The following is a 15,983-nucleotide window of genomic DNA, read 5'->3' as shown; positions in this document are numbered from 1 at the left end:
GAAAATTATTTGGGCTCGGGGGAGGAAGAGGGGTAAAAGCATAATAAATTAAATAAACAAGCAGACCCCTTGTTAAGTTCTTAAAGAAGATGGGTGGCTGTTTGGTGGAGTTGTGTAAAATACGTTTTTTCTGCAAAGGTGGTAACTGTTGGGGTATTGCATGTTATGTAGGCTCTGAGATATCAAGAGCCACACTTGACTCCAGGAGGAATAGATAAAAAACTTCAGGGGAGAAAAGCGATGGGACCTTGGTTCTGCAAGGATAGGGAAATGACAAACTAGTCAAGTCTTTAGCATCTGGATGGAAAGTGTCAGCGTCGATGCTAAGCTTGGCACAGGCACCTTAATAGCATATGGAAAAATAAAGTATCAAGATGACATCATGCTGAGTTATTTGCATCTTTCTCTCTGGCTTTCCTGTGGAGTCTGTCTGCTGTGTTTTGTCTTCCTGGGAAGGCTCTCATGGGCTATAAGGTGCTCTTTTGGGCCTGAAATTCCCATTTCCCTCCCTGCTTCAGTCCATGTTTGTCCGTTCTTGCTGAGAGGAGCTGGTCCTGCTCTGCAAGGACAGGACAACAGCAACACCTGGGCGGAGAGATACTGTTGTCCTTCACAATTTAATTATTGCTAGCTCTCATGATTGAACTGCGAGATGAGTGATATTTGTTTTAATTACTACCTCAGTTGGAGTTGGTGATTAAATGAGAATCTCAGCTTTCACTTAAAAATAAATCTCCAGCATTTGTAGGTGTTGAGAGAGAGTTTGAAAATGTGGTAATGTGGTGTGAATTATACCCTAGAGGCTTAAAGGCTAGGAAGCAAAGCAGCAAATTAAGAAAAAACCTCTTTATTTTATTACTGTTTATCATCCGAGGTTGCTAAAAATCCTCTTTTTTTTTTTTTTTGGTGGCTGTTTTACAGTTTTCAGCTACTTGGATTCATAATACTATAGAACAAAAATCACTTCTTCACTTCTAAGAGTTTTAATTAGAACTTCCACATAAACATCTCTGCAGATTTTAAGCAGCCAATTCAGAAAATGTAAAGAGAAAAAAACATCATTTTTATATGAATGTTCAGCATTGTTGGATAGATCTTGAATTTACACACATACATGTCATTGAAAGCTACAGTCTGTCAATAAGTAGAGCAGGGCAATGCCTCCTCTGGTTTTTGCATTGTCCCAGCTACTATGTACATGGGCTCCAAACTTAGTAAAATTGGTAAACTATTAGTAACAAGAAGGGATTTTGTCCGTATTATGAACTGTGGTGTTTGTTCCAAGGCAAAATTGTCTTTTCTTCTTAAATCTTTAAGGAATTCAGGACTAAGTCATGTTGAACAATAGTGTGCTCATTCAAGGAGAACTAGTGAGTGCATTTAATTATCCTGACTGGTTGTCTCAGCACAGAGTGTGCTGATTATAGATAATGCTACCTTCAAAAGCATGCTGTTAGCAAGAGCGTTGGGTTTATTTTGGTAGATCAAATATGTGTGTTGCTTCAGATGGTCTTAGATGTCCAGCTGCTGTTTTGAAAGCATAATTTCCAGGCATAGTTGTTCCTTACTTTGACCTCTTCGTGTTATTTTCTGGGGGCTGGGGAGGATTGCAAATTTTGTATTCCTTCTCTTCCCCTATAGTAATTCTACTAGACACTGAAAGTATTTGCAGATAAAAGCAAATACTTTTCCTGTTCCTGTCCTATAATCCTCTAATTTATTTATTTGTTTTCTTTTGAATGTAGATTTTAGTAATGTGCCTGATGTCACATCCAGCTTGAAAAGGAGCAGTACTGATGGCACTCTGGACCAAGTACCACACAGGGAGAAGCCTGATCCACCTTTCAGGGTAAGAACATTGACATAACAATTTTATGAATGAAAAGACAGTGTTGTAGCATTAACACTCTGCATTTTGTGGGAAAGGATTTAACTTATAGGACTACTTTGGAAAATTATTTATGCATATTAGCTGTACTTAGTGTTTTATTATTTTGAGGCCATGCTGACAGGTCAGCATTTATGGCACAGCCGCTGCATCTCCAAAAGCAGTGTGATGGGGGCAAATGGCAAACAGGTGGAAACTTGTCAAATTAATCTTTCTGTGTTGCTTGAACCCAGTTCTGCAGAGAACAGTAAAGCTGCTACAGCTTTCTAACTGTTTCAGTTTGGTTCATATTTGGTTTTTGCTGATACTTCTAGAGCTTGTTGTTAAGATTGCAGTGACCATAGCAACATTTGCTTAACATCACTAGTTTTAGACTGGACTGCAGACTTGGAGAAGCGCAGTGTTTCAGAGCCAGTGATTCCCACTCTAATTTGGAGAACTTTTATATGTCTGCAGTTACTGTTTGTCTTCAGCTAGAATAATGGATGCTCAGATCTTCTCTCAGTCAGGACGTTGGAAGTTGAGGCAGGAGCCCCCAGAATTAGTGTCCACCTTCAAATGCATTGGTCTTTGAAGACTTTCTTTTGGTCCATTTTGCTCTGAGTCAGTCAAATTGCAACCTGTGTCCAACTCAAGTGTGTATTGTTTCGAATCCCTCACTGCTAGCATGGGTAGTGTTGGTGGCCATGATTTTACTAGGCATTGCCATTCTGACAACAGAAATGGTTTTGTTACTTCTGTTGATGAGTTGGTTGTATCTCCAAGCAAATTTGTGCTAACGCTTGCATTACACTCTTGCATAACAGTAATCATAGAATCACAGAATGGTTTGGGTTGGAAGGGACCTTAAAGATCATCTACTTCCAACTCCCCTGCTTTCCACTAGACCAGGTTGCTTAAAGCCCCGTCCAACCTGGCCTTGAACACTTCCAGGGAGGGGGCAGCCACAACTTCTCTGGGCAACCTGTTCCAGTGCCTCACCACCCTCACAGTAAAGAATTTCTTGCTTATATCTAATCTATATCTACCCTTTCAGTTTAAAACCATTACCCCTCATTCGATCACTACACTCCCTGATAAAGAGTCCCTCCCCATCTTTCCTGTAGCCCCCTTTAAGTACTGGAAGGCTACTATAAGGTCTCTCCAGAGTCTTCTCTTCTCCAGGCTGAACAATCCCAACTCTCTCAGCCTGTCCTCACAGGGGAGGTGCTCCAGCCCACCAATTATCTTCATGGCACTCCTGTCGACCCACTCGAGCAGGTCCATGTCCTTCTTATGTTGGGGGGCCCCAGAGCTGGGCACAATACTCCAGGTGGGGTCTTACGAGAGCAGAGGGGCAGAATCACCTCCCTTGATCTGCTGGTCACGCTTCTTTAGATGCAGCGCAGGATACGGTTGGCTTTCTGGGCTGCGAGTGCACATTGCTGGCTCATAGTCAGTTTTCCATCCATTAATACCCACAAGCCCTTCTCTGCAGGGCTGCTCTCAATCCACTCATCACCCAGTCTGTATTTGTGCTTGGGATTGACCCGACCCATGTGCAGGACCTTGTACTTGGCCTTGTTGAACTTCATGAGGTTTGCACGGTCCCACCTCTCAAGCCTGTCCAGGTCCCTCTGGATGGCACATCCCTTCCCTCCAGTGTGTCAACTGCACCACACAGCTTGGTGTCATTGGCAAACCTGCTGAGGGTGCACTCAGTCCCACTGTCCATGTGGCCAACAAAGATGTTAAACAGTGCCAGTCCCAAAACTGACCTCTGAGGAACACCACTCATCACTGCTCTCCACTTGGACATCGAGCCGTTGACTTCAACTCTTTGAGTGCGACCATCCAGCCAATTCCTTATCCACTGAGTGGTCCATCCATCAAATCCATGTCTTTCCAGTTTAGAGACAAGGATGTTGTGTGGGACAGTGTCAAAACAGTGAAGTTAGAGTTTTTGAGGTTCTGGAATATATTACTGTCTTGTATTAGATTGTATGAAGAATTGTTAGAGGTAAGGCAGAACATAAGAACTCAGAAGAACGGAAGAGGGAAGATATATTGTGTCTCTAGCCATACCTACTGAGAGGAGCTGATCCTCTCTTACTTTTGGAATTACTTTGTAATCTGCTTCAGTCTAATATAGGTGACTTTATGCAGTTTCCCTAGAGAGTAGGGAGAAGCCCAGTGATTGTGGGCCCATCTCTTGCTGCACAGGGGATTCCCACAGAGATAATCCATATCCTGTGTAACACATTGCTTATGCTCCCAAAAAGTCTTTGCAACCAGACAAGAATAAACTGGATTTTTCTTCCTCTAGGGCACATTGTTCCTTTGGAAGGAATTGTGTGGATTTCTCTACTGTCCTTTTTTAGGGCTTCTGCAGTGTTTTAGGGGCAGGGATCTTTGAGGGAGCACAGCAGATGTGACCCCAAGGCTTAGGATGCCTCGGTGGCCAGCTGTACCAGCAGGCTGGTGCTTGGTTGGGTTCCACCAGGTGCCTCAGGGTGCCTTGCTTGCCCAAGGGTACACGCTGCCTGCCGTGCACTTGTCCCCATCCTGCTGGAGGGGAGGAAATTCTGGGGCATCAGCTTTTGCAGAAAAACAAAGCCAATCCTGATCATCTGTGTCAAATACACCAGATGACAGAAAATTACAGAGGATTCAGGAGGTTTTAAATACACAGAGAACAGTTCATGTACACTAGTTGTTGTTCTGAATGCTCAAAATTTGCTCCAATGCTCTAAATTATGTGCTGCAATTAAAGCTCAAAATAGAGGGGAAAACAGACAGGTCTGCTCCCTGCCTTCTCTCCAGCCTCAAATCTGTCACGTCTAGCAGTATTAATGGCTTGTGCACAATTTGATGGAGTAACTGCCCATGCCATATTGCAGTTCATTTCTTGGGTTGGCATTCAGGTCTTCTAGTGTAATTTTAAAAATTATCTGAAGCTGTCCTAGTTTTGTAGGTATAAGGGGGGAAATGGCTTGGCAATCAGAGGCAGTCTGACTTGAACTGCAGCTGTAAACGAGTCTGTGACAGCTCTACAGTTTCTGCAAATGGTTTGTAATTGATTGCTGTCTTTCTGTTGGAGGGTGCCTATTACTGTCACAGCTTTTTGTCTGACCCTTTTGATTTCTCCAGTAGATGTAGAATTAAAAAAAATCAAACCTCACAGTAAATTTAGGTAGTATATATTGTATGTGCTTTTGTGATAGGGTATAAAAGGAATTAAAATTATTTCTGTTTTTATAGCTGTGATTTGGGACTGCTCACCAGATAAACAATAGCTATTGCTAATAAAAGCTAGTTTGAGGAAATTGTGCAGCCTCAGAAAGCATAGCATCTGGATTTGGGTTTGTTTTTTTCTTTTCCCCTTTGCCTTCTGTTTCCTGCATGTGCTAACTTGACCCACGCCTGTGGGAGAGCAGTAGCGCAGACACCTCAGCAGTAGGCAATGTCACAGAAGTATGGGGGAGAGGAGATCTGTCAGCATAGCTCTGTGGAGAAGACGTTGGTGGCGTTAAGAGGTTCTGAGCAGAGCCTGGAACAACAGGCAGTTTGGGATTATTTCAGGGGAAAGAAAGCTAAGGATGCTCACTTCCCAGTTGACAGCAACTCTAGATGTAATTACTTGGCTCTGAGGGAACAGACTCCTTTGAAGTTTGGTTGATTTTTGTCCCAAAACATGTAAGTAAATAAAAAACAGTGTTAAAGATTTGGATTTAATGGTTGCATGTCTGATTTCTAGATTTTGTGTTTCTCATTTGGAGCATTTTTGGGTTTTTTTCACTATTATTTTCTTCATCTCATACCAAGCTAAGGTTAAGCATCATCTTAACTGAAAGTACCTTGAGGCATTTCTGAAATACCTTGTAATCTCAGAGGAATAAGGTTTTTGTTGCATGTGTACTACATTCAAACATGTGTTCATTCAGTCAGTCATTCATTCATTTTTTGTAGTCTGAGAAATGAATGAATTTAGAATTGTGTGTTTGTCTTTCATCTGAGAGCTAACAAATGAATTAGAAGGGCAATAGAAGATTGTTTCATTCCAGAAATGGAATCCATTCCTTAAGTTATAAAATAGCATTAAAATCACATGGACATCAAGAACCATCTATTCCAGATGCTCATTAGTTTTGTCATCTTTGTATTATCTGGGATGCCCTATTTATACCTTTAATACCTTTAACTTTATTTTCTATTTTATTTAACAAGGATAGATGTTATACTTCTAACACATTCTTCTGCAGTACATTTTCAAACTATGTTAAAATACTGTTTATGTGACAGTGGCATGTTGTCCTTGCAATTGTTGGTTCTGGAGTATGTAGGCGTACTGTTGACAGAAGAATAGAGGTCCTCAGAAAATCTGGGAATTGAGTATGCCTGTCAGTGCAATTAGGTTTAGTTGTGTTTAATCATTTTGAGAACTAATTGTCTGTGTTCCCAGTTCTTAGTTAAATCCTGGTATGTTGACAGTTGCCAAGAATGAAGCTCTCCGTACATCAAAGTAGCACAAAGCTGAATAAATAAAAAATGCAACTTTTCCTTTAAGTACTTGTGATTTCTAATTGCAAGCTGTATTGGTTAGAAAGGTTTTCACTAGCCCATGGTTTCATTCAAGATGAAGTTTAGTAGTCTGTTTCTAACTTACTTATCTTTACTTTGAATTTTCAATATATTAAAAATATCCTTTTATGAAAGATGAACATAGCTAAAAGGTGAAATTTTACCATATAAGTAACTACTATTCTAAGGTCTCTTGTAAGACTGCTGTGATCTCACTTTAAGTTGCTCTGAATCTTTTGAGTATCATCAGAGATAAGTATTTCTGAAATCATATTAAATTTTAACAGACGGAAAGAAGGAACTGCATATAAATGCATGTGTGAGATATTTCACAGATCATAAGAAAAAACCTTAGAGTAAACGCTGTGCAAATATTTCACATAACTTCATTATATTCTTAGCTGTATCTTAAAGTTATTTAAGAAACTTAAACAGTAAAAATAGCTAGTGTGGTGCTTTGTGATCATGGTAAAAATAGTCAATGAGTGCAGAATGGTTTTATGCTGGCATCTTCAAAAATTAACATTGCAGATGCAGAAACGGAAGCTACTGTGATGAGAAACTTTGAATGTTAACAAGAATTTGCTTTCTAAAGAATGGCCAACTGGTTTGATTTTGTAATGCATTTGAAGTGGTGCTATATTTCTTTCAAAGAATGAAGTAAAATTGATTCTGGGAATAAGTTGGGTGTAGAGACCTACAGAAATTGCCTTTGCTTTGCTGTTGACTATTAAAATAGTCAATCTATTCCCAGAACGGCTTATTGATCATACATCAGTATGTGTATATGAGGGCAAGTATATCCCCATCACCTCTTAATAAAAAATAAATAAAAAATACTACACCCTGCAGAGGGAGAAAACTAGCTTTTTTTCTTGAGAATACCATTCTTAATGCAATGAACAGAAATTATGGTTAAAAATCCCTGAGGACCTTTCCCTAGCATGGGCTGCCTTATCTTAGCTCAACTCACTCCTCCTCCGCTCCTGTTTGACAACCATGTTCATTTTCCCTCCATCTGGTGAGGAAATGAAGAACTTGCGACAGGTCTGGTCAGCAGAGCGCATGGCACCTTTGGCAAACACAAATCTGCATCTCCTGCAGGATGGAGCATTTTCATCAAATGCTTTCAGCTTTTTATAGGGATGAGAGGCAGATCAGTATCATGGTCCTACTTGAAATGTCAATATTTATAGATACAGGGGAATAAAGAAAGTAGAAAAATTATGCACTTGTGCGTTTCAAAAGTCTGCTTTTGGATGCTCAAGTTTCCTATGTGATGTCAAATCATCCCTCCAGTGCTTTTGAAGCTTGTGTATTCTGTTTATTGTGATGCCAGTTGTGGACAGTTCTCCATTTGCCGGAGAGGAGCTTTTGCAAGTGCAGTGAGAAGCAGACGTTTCCATGAACTCTGCATGTCTGGGACCATGGTGAGAAATCGGGTTTTTGGTCTCCCTGCATACAGTCCCACTTCTCGTGCTCAAGGAGCCAACATGCAAACGTGCCTAACTTCGATAACTGTTGAGGTTTTTCTTCCAACCCGTCTAAACTGTATGTGCAATTGAGCAGCTGCTTTGCATGTCAGGTGGTGCCCGAGTGGTGTGAATGCAGACTGAGACTGGGTCAGAAAGCAGACCCATCTTCCCACATCTGTGTCATCCAACTGCCACAACAAGCTTCCCAAAACAGTGCCTTCAATGGATGCGAAATACATGTGTCATGATTTCAAAAAGTAAATCCTTGTGTTACCTGTTAGCTGATTTCACACGGCTATTTCTGTAATGAAAATTGGTGAGTATTGTAAACAGTTTGCTCCATTTGTAGTTTTGGCCTCTTGTATATACAGCATAGCCATGTACTGGAGGGATTGTTTTCCTAAGTTGAAGAAATTAATATTTTGTATTCAAACTGTCTAAAACTGATTTTGAAACCTCTTCATTAGAAGTAGCATTAAAACCATCAACATCTCATGCAGATAGAGTAATTTAAGGGTAAAAATCATGAGGTACTATATACATTCAGGTCTAGGTTCAAACCTGAATGAAAGAACGTGTATCCTGTTGCTTTTCTGTCTGAATGCTCAAATGTTAAAGAAAAAAGTGTAGTTTGGTTTTGGGGAGAGGAAGGGGGCAACTGCGACAGTTGCCGTGGAATAGTAGAGGTGAAAGCAGTTAGTAATCATTACTCATGTAGTCCAATCCCAGCAGAAAATTAATGCAGTTGTTCAATGTTTATGGATGATTTGAATGGTATTTCATCTTCCAGAAGAAAGCAAGTGGATGCTAGAAATGATGTATTCCTCTGATTTGTAACCTAGAAAACATTGTACAAGCATGTGATCTGTAGCACATGTGCTGTGGGATAGTTCAGGGCACCCCTATTCAGGACACAGCCAACAGCCTTCACTTGACGTTGTCAGTAAGTGTAATCCTATATGTTCAGTTGTGGTGGTTCATTTATTTATTCTGATCTGGTGATGACACTCACTCTCAGAGATGAGATAGGGATCATCAGTCTGAATGTGAGTATATAAGCAGTGGATGATTGTCTTTTAGTGTATAAATGTCAAGAAATGTTTATTCTTCCCCATCAAAGTTAAACAGTTTCCTAGTATGACTTTTCAGTGAGACAGTTAAAAGATTTACCAAAATATACTGGATTGGAAGGATTATTCTCAATGATATTGTGCATGAAACATAAAAACTAACAAGCACAAACATTGTGATTGCATTTAGGATGGTGTGGCAGTGTATGTATGTGTGTTAACGTGTCTGGTAGAGTCCAGAGCCATATTTCTCTCCATTCGATGTAAGTGGCAGGCATCCTTTCTTGCTAGTCAGTTAGTGACCCCTACACCCAAAACATCCCCAAAGAAACATTAACATTGAAATAAAACTGTGGAAAATCTAAAAAAAAAAAAAAAAAAAAAGTGTGTGAGAGTAATTCTGTTAAGCAAAGACTGTAAAAATCAAAAATCTTGGAAGGCGAATGTTATTACTGATCAAGTAAACACCAATTGTTGAGCTACATTGAAAGAAAGCCAAGCAGAAATGACCAGAAGCTCAACAGAGGTCCCTCTGGGAAAAGTAAAAAAATAAGAGGAAGAAAAAACTACTGGTATGCCCATATGCCCCTAAACCTATTTCTTGAATGGAGGCAATTCCAGTTAAATGATGTTCATGGTGATAGCTTCTCATTAGCTCTATTTTGCATTGCTCAGGCAGTTCCCACTTTCACAGCATGTCATTAATTGCAGGAGAGCTGCCTGCCTGAAGGTTTACGCTGCATCCAGAGGACATTAAGGAGCTCTCCTTTATTTTAATTGTGAGAACTTCTCTTTAGCAATTGATGAGATCCAAAAGCTTGGGGAGTAGTCTGCAATTAACATCCTTTTTTCTGTTTTTTGTAGGAAGGGGATTAACAATGTAGTACTCTCAAAATCATGTGTACTCCTCTGCAATCCAAGTGTCATTTCCTTCCAGATGTGAGATGCATTTAGGGAGTCTAAGAGCTAACATGGGAAAATAGCATGTTCCTTAGCAGTGGTTTTCCTTGATTCAGTTGTGCCTGGAGGGGACAGTTCCGCATCAAAAGTGCGATAGAAACCTGTGGGGAGCTCTGCTAATTACTGTGCTTCCCTTGCAGACAGCCCAGCCTGTGGTGAGCCCAACCAGAGTTGCTGGGTCCAGCAGTGTGGAGCCGTGGCCGGACCCCTGCTGTCATCATGTGCCTTTTGAGAAGGGTATCAGTGATATAAGTGAAATTGTAGCCTGTTTGAAGTCTGTAAGACTTTTGCTAATTCAGTATTTTATTCCATCCCTCAGAGAAGGCACCAAAACAGATAGACTATAGATTACAGAAGGCTTACTGTAAACCTACCAGTTAGTGCTTGCTACTGACCCCAGTCCTGGATTTCTCTTTCTTGTATTGATCCTGCAGTTCTTTAAATGCAGCAGAGCCACCCTATAGATGGCCCAAAATTCAAACACAACAGTTGCCTGTGTTGGCTAACATGGTGAGGAGCCTTGAAGTCATAGAGCTTAAAGCATGAAAGGTGCTATATCTAGAGTGAACCTGTAACCAGACATTAGGTCAAGCTGTAGATGGAGACCTGTGTGCATAGTTAACTTGTAGGGAGGCACAAGAATGGCAAGAAAGAAGACCAAAGGAAGACTCTGCAGACGTGTGAACTTGTGTTGCTCTGTTTTGTGCTATTACATTGAGTTACTGGAGTTTGGGGTGAGAGGTGGTATTTGTTGTCTTTCCTCAGACTGAAAGAACATCCTCTCAAAAGTACTGTGACAGTTGTCAGTGTAAAAAGTGCAGATGGTTTTGATTGGGAGAAGAAATTGTGTTGTGTTGGCATTTGCAAATGAAAGAAGCCGGTGGGAGGTGACTTATAATGCAGCTTTTCTTTGTAGTCTTCTGGGAAAAATCCACGAGGCTTACCTGTAGGTGAAAATAGAAGCATATGACAACAGTCCTGGTTCACTGCAACAGGATACTGTGTCTCTGGAGATGCTTGTGACTTGACCGATGAAAGGCAGGAAGCTGCCTGGGAGTCCACCACCCTGGGCCTCCAAAGGCAACCCTAGTCACCTGCAGCACAGGATATGACGGCAGCATTTCACTTTGCAATGAAAGGCAGAGATATCTAATCACACTTCTGACAGACCCCGGGAACTGAGCCAGCTGTAGATTATTTGGTGGGTTTTTTTAAGACTGAGATACTGTTCAGTTACTGTGCTGGCAGTAACACACCTCTTTTTTCTTTGTGATGCAGAAGCATTTAAACAGAATTTTGGTGCACACTGAAGTATGTGATGTGCCCAGCAGGACCCATCACATGATGGTCATCATCACATAGGACACAACATTACTTTAAAGTAGCTCAAAGTTGCAATACAGGATTTCAGAGAAATACTGCATCCTGGGTACCATCATATACTTCAGCTAGACTTTGATTCCTATTTTGTGCTGTCAGGAACACGTAAAGCCAAAGGTAGACCTGGAATTTCAGCCAAAACTGAAAAAATCTGCTACCTGCAGCAGATAGCAAAATCAAAGATAACAAAAAGAATACCTGAAAGAAAGGCAGAGGGAGGAAATTAAAGAAAGTAAGGGATCAGTTGAGTCAGATGCATGGGGAAGTTCCAACAGATTTTCATGTTTTGTTCCTTGTTGTCCATAGCACTCTGTGCCTCTGTCTTACTTGTTAACATATGTGGGCAGACATAGACCTTTACTCACATGGTGATTTTTTCCTTCTGAGATTTCCTTCAGAGACAGCAGAATCTTTCTGTAGTGCCTAAACAAAATGCTGCTGAAACCAGGGGAGAGTTGGTATGGAGTTCAGAGGGTCTGTATTTGTCTTTACAGGGGGGTTATTGCATCTTTTAACATTTGGAGCACAATATGCCTGCTACTAACAAGCAGAGGTAAGGGTTGCCCTCTCTGCCTCTAAAGAAGGCACAATGCAAAAATATATTGTGAAAGATTAATGCAACTGCAAAGATAATGTCTCAGTGGTTGCCATAGTTTCTAATTCAGCACTTGAGAAAAGTTTTTGCATTCAGCACTGAACACTTTGGGTGAGAATGTTACAAACAATATTTAAGATGCTTGAAATTACAAATTAAACAAGAATTAATTTTAAGCATTTGGAATGTTAACTAATTTTTTTTAGCACTGGAATTAAAGCAAATGAAGGCATTTAAAAAACATGTTATTATAATAAGAGTGATAGAAAAATATTTAGAAAAATCATCCACTCACATTTATAAAAGTAAAAAATAGAGTCCCTCTAGATCACTGTAGCGATCTGGAGACCAGCTGAATTATGCCTGAGCTTGTAGTGCTTGGAGACCACTAATGTCACAGAGCTTCTGTTAGTCCAGGATATGTATGTACATATTGTATATTTATATACACACACAGATATCTAAAAAGTAGGTGTTGTGTATCCAAATTATGCTTCTGTTTCACTGCTGGTCCAGACTGATGTTACAAAGTAGCCCACAAGTGTTAAGAATTGTCCTAGAGGCAAGCTGCTGTTTTGTTTTGAAGTATATACAGAGAGCACAAAATTAGCCTTTTACCTTCATGCATTACGGGCAAAAGCAGGATGGGAAATGAACTCGATGCAGATAAGTGCACCTAGATGTACTGGGACAATAGAGGGAAGCCTGTATTACAAAGGATGTTACTGTTATGGTAACTATCAAGCCTGGTGCCACTAAAATGGAAAGATGAAAACCAGATGTCTGTAAAGGGAATGTGTGTTACTCAAAACACACAGGAACTAACAACAAGGCTGTGTAATTTTTCCAGTCATCTTACAAATATTTCAAGGTGATTGATTATTTTACATGTAAATTTTACATAGGAGGCATGTTCTTGAAAAGGGCTTGAGTGTTTGTTGTGTGCTTCTGGAGAAGAAAGGCTAAAGAAAATGCTTTCATTCATTTGGTTTATTTTAGTTTGCATTTTTCACTTTTTGATTTATCCAAGTCTCTCAATAAGAGTTGGAAGGATTGCTAAAACATCGTGTTTTTTTTTTTTCTAATGAATACACATTTAAAAAGAGCTGTTAATTGGTAACATCTTTTAGCTGACATATGGCTAGCTAATAACTCAGGCTTAATTAGCAAATCTGGGGAAGAATAACTTCCTAATATGGAATTAAAAAGGCCTGTCATTGTTTTTCATCAAGATTGATGATACTGCTTGGACATGAAATTTAGCATGGTCCCAATGGATGAGCTGTGTTTTAACACATATCTATTACAAAAACAGAGCTTGAAATTGCCATGACTCGTGCTGATAGAAAACGAAGAAACAGTATCTTTCCAGAAAGTATAGTTATAATCATAACTGTGGATCTGATGACCTGACCTGTGTTATTTTTAAAATGCCATATGTGGTACTGTAAACGTTTAATTTTCACAGACTAGTGATTTTTTTTTTTTTTTTCTTCAGACTTGCTCTGTGGATCCCTAGGGTCTGTGGACTACTGCAGAGGCAACCACTAATGGTGGATAAGAAAAGTAGCCTTGTACCTGCTACACAGTAGTCCATATAATTGGATGTTTAAACCAGTCTGTGTGTCCACTGAAAAATGAAATATTAGGGAGCCAGCAAAACCTCTCTCACTCCTTCAAGACCATTCCTTCAGTTTTCTGTTCTATAGTCTTCTCACAGAGTGTATCTGATATCTGTCTCCAAAATAAAGAAAGGGCATAGTCCATCAGCTAAACAAGAGGTTATGCTGCGAGCCTTATCACCAGTGTGTTGTTTCAGGGCTCCAGCTTCGTTGTTCCTCTGATAGGCGGCTGCTTGGCAACTGAGCTGTACAGTTTGGCAAATGCTGAGCTGTCAAGTTGCGCTAATTATTTGGAAAGAGATGGATGTAAGTTTAATTGCAGTAATTAAAGGAGAAGGCTGCGTTATTCCCTTGTATGAAGGTGAATATCCTTGAAGCCTCTGAAGCAGCATACTCATAACTAAGGATATAGTACCCAGGCCTGGTGTATCATTTGGGTTCAAGAAAAGGGTTTACTAGAGGGCAATAGGCGGTGGCAAGGGCCGTGTTGAATGAAGCCTGATAGCTCAACTTCATTGCACACTAACAGTGCTGACATAGAGGGAACATGGGAGTTACTGTGTTTTATTATGCCACTGGTATAGTTCTCCTTATATTAATTAATTGCTTGTCAGTCTTGTAACTCTTCAGCTCAGTGGTGTCATGTTTTATAATGTTTTATTTAAAGTTACATTGTTTTTAGAATAATCTATCTGTAGACCTGATTGGTTTTGTGTAAATATATCAACATGGGGACTTTTACTTTCAAGCCTGAATTTATTACTGAGCACAGTTTAAATTTCTTTTTATTGATGCAATTACAACTAAAAAGTTCAAACAAAGGACAAGCACAATGATGTAAAGAAATCATGCAGAGAGCTGCCTATTTGTTTTTCATTTTATCATAGTAAGAGTATTTGTATGCCACACCATTTAGCAGCGTATATCCTTGACAGAGCATCAGTACCATTGATAATTCATGTTGACCTTCAGGGCAGTCAGCACCCCCTAGATATTTTTAGGTATTTGGCTAATTTTCTCAAAGCACCTGATGTTTTGTTTATGCAGTAAATCTCACAGGCACAGAGGCAGGTACATTTCTGTGGATCTAAAACCCATCTTCCCTTGCCATAACTGCACTTTGTCCTGCATTCACTATGTCAAGCTATTTATAAAAAAATCTTCTCATCCGGCACATTTTCCCTGCATTTGTAGTAATAAAGGGAGACATGGCAGGTCAGTTTGCGCTCTCGTACGCTGCTTAGCCCCGTTACACTGGGACGTTGACAGCATCTTTGATTTTCGTTAATCGGCACAAAAGAGAAACTTGTGCGGCTGAGCTTAGAGAGAAGGTGTGTTCGTGGGGGATCTCAACATCCACAGCTTCCTTCCGAGGGGCCTTTTCCTTTGGCAAAGTTTATATTCACGAGCCACAATGCCCGCCTTCAGGAGGAGTAAAACCAGAGCTAAGAGTTTAGCGTTGGCTCGCAAAACCCAGCAGCAGGCAGCAGCAGCTTACGGCTCCCTGCACAGGATGTTTTCTGTGGTGAGTTCTGCAGCGGCGCGGGTTAAGCTGGGGGGGTGCTGCTTGATTTGGCTAAGGTAAGTGACGGGGCTGCACGAGCATGCCAGGCTGTCTGTGCTTGATAAATAGCGACTGTCCCAGCATTAGTAATCAAATAATGGATTCTGGTAACATGTAGTCAGTGGGTGAGTTTATACCAGTACGCTGCATGGGAAAAGGTTTGGGCTTTTTGAAGTCAGGGGGAGGGAAGGATGGGTTGGTTGCCTGCGCTGTTTGCTGCTGGGCTCAAGCAAATAGTTATTTCTTGTGTCTGTCAGAGAAAGGACTAAGTCATGACCCAGATTTTAACAAGAAGTGGAATGGTTTTAACAAGATTCTTCATGGAAATTTGGAAATAACTGCACCATGAATGCTTTAGCTATTTCTCTGTTTTTTCACAAATAATTTAGGATTGTGAAAACAGGAAAAAAATAAGAGCTACAATCAAGTTACTGCTGGGGGAGTGTAAGAAGGCTGTTAATATATTACATAGGTAATAGCCTTCTGCATTAAAAATTGACAACATCAGGATAAGGACATGGGGAAGGAAAGAATGACAGTATTTTCACTGAATCAGGTTTTAATATTACCTGATAAGAGTCTCCTTTTTGTGACCTGGGCTGTCAGGGTTCCTCTCTCTTTGTTTTCCTGATGCTCTCATCTTCACATTCTGTATGGACAGGATTTAACATTCCATGATGGAAATGTCTTCTGCTTTGCCTTTGACTTTGGTATGCGCTGGGCCAGGAGACTGATTTTAGAGAAGCTGAGCACAGCATCTGTGAACTTAGTGGGAGCTGCTGGTCCTCAGGACCTGGTCAATGTAGGCTCTTGGGCCTAGATCCCTGCTGCATGACTTGGTTTATAACTAGCATTTCAGTCAAGTACCT

The 15,983-nt window shown here is 40.4% G+C and overlaps 1 protein-coding gene across 3 annotated transcripts in view; it reads left to right on the top strand.

Moving 5' to 3' along the window:
- The window catches only part of TIAM2 (TIAM Rac1 associated GEF 2), a 92,097-nt gene that overhangs the window by 57,249 nt on the left and 18,865 nt on the right, over window positions 1–15,983 (top strand). For all 3 annotated transcript variants that reach the window (XM_074862781.1, XM_074862782.1, XM_074862783.1), the window contains one exon: window positions 1,746–1,849. In XM_074862781.1, coding sequence (XP_074718882.1) covers window positions 1,746–1,849 — 104 coding nt within the window. The remainder of the gene's footprint in view (window positions 1–1,745; window positions 1,850–15,983) is intronic.

This window comes from Strix uralensis, chromosome 3, assembly GCF_047716275.1.
Source record: "Strix uralensis isolate ZFMK-TIS-50842 chromosome 3, bStrUra1, whole genome shotgun sequence".
NCBI lineage: Eukaryota > Metazoa > Chordata > Aves > Strigiformes > Strigidae > Strix > Strix uralensis.
The sequence above is the reverse complement of the archived record's forward strand: the minus strand, read 5'-3'. Positions and strand labels throughout refer to the sequence as shown.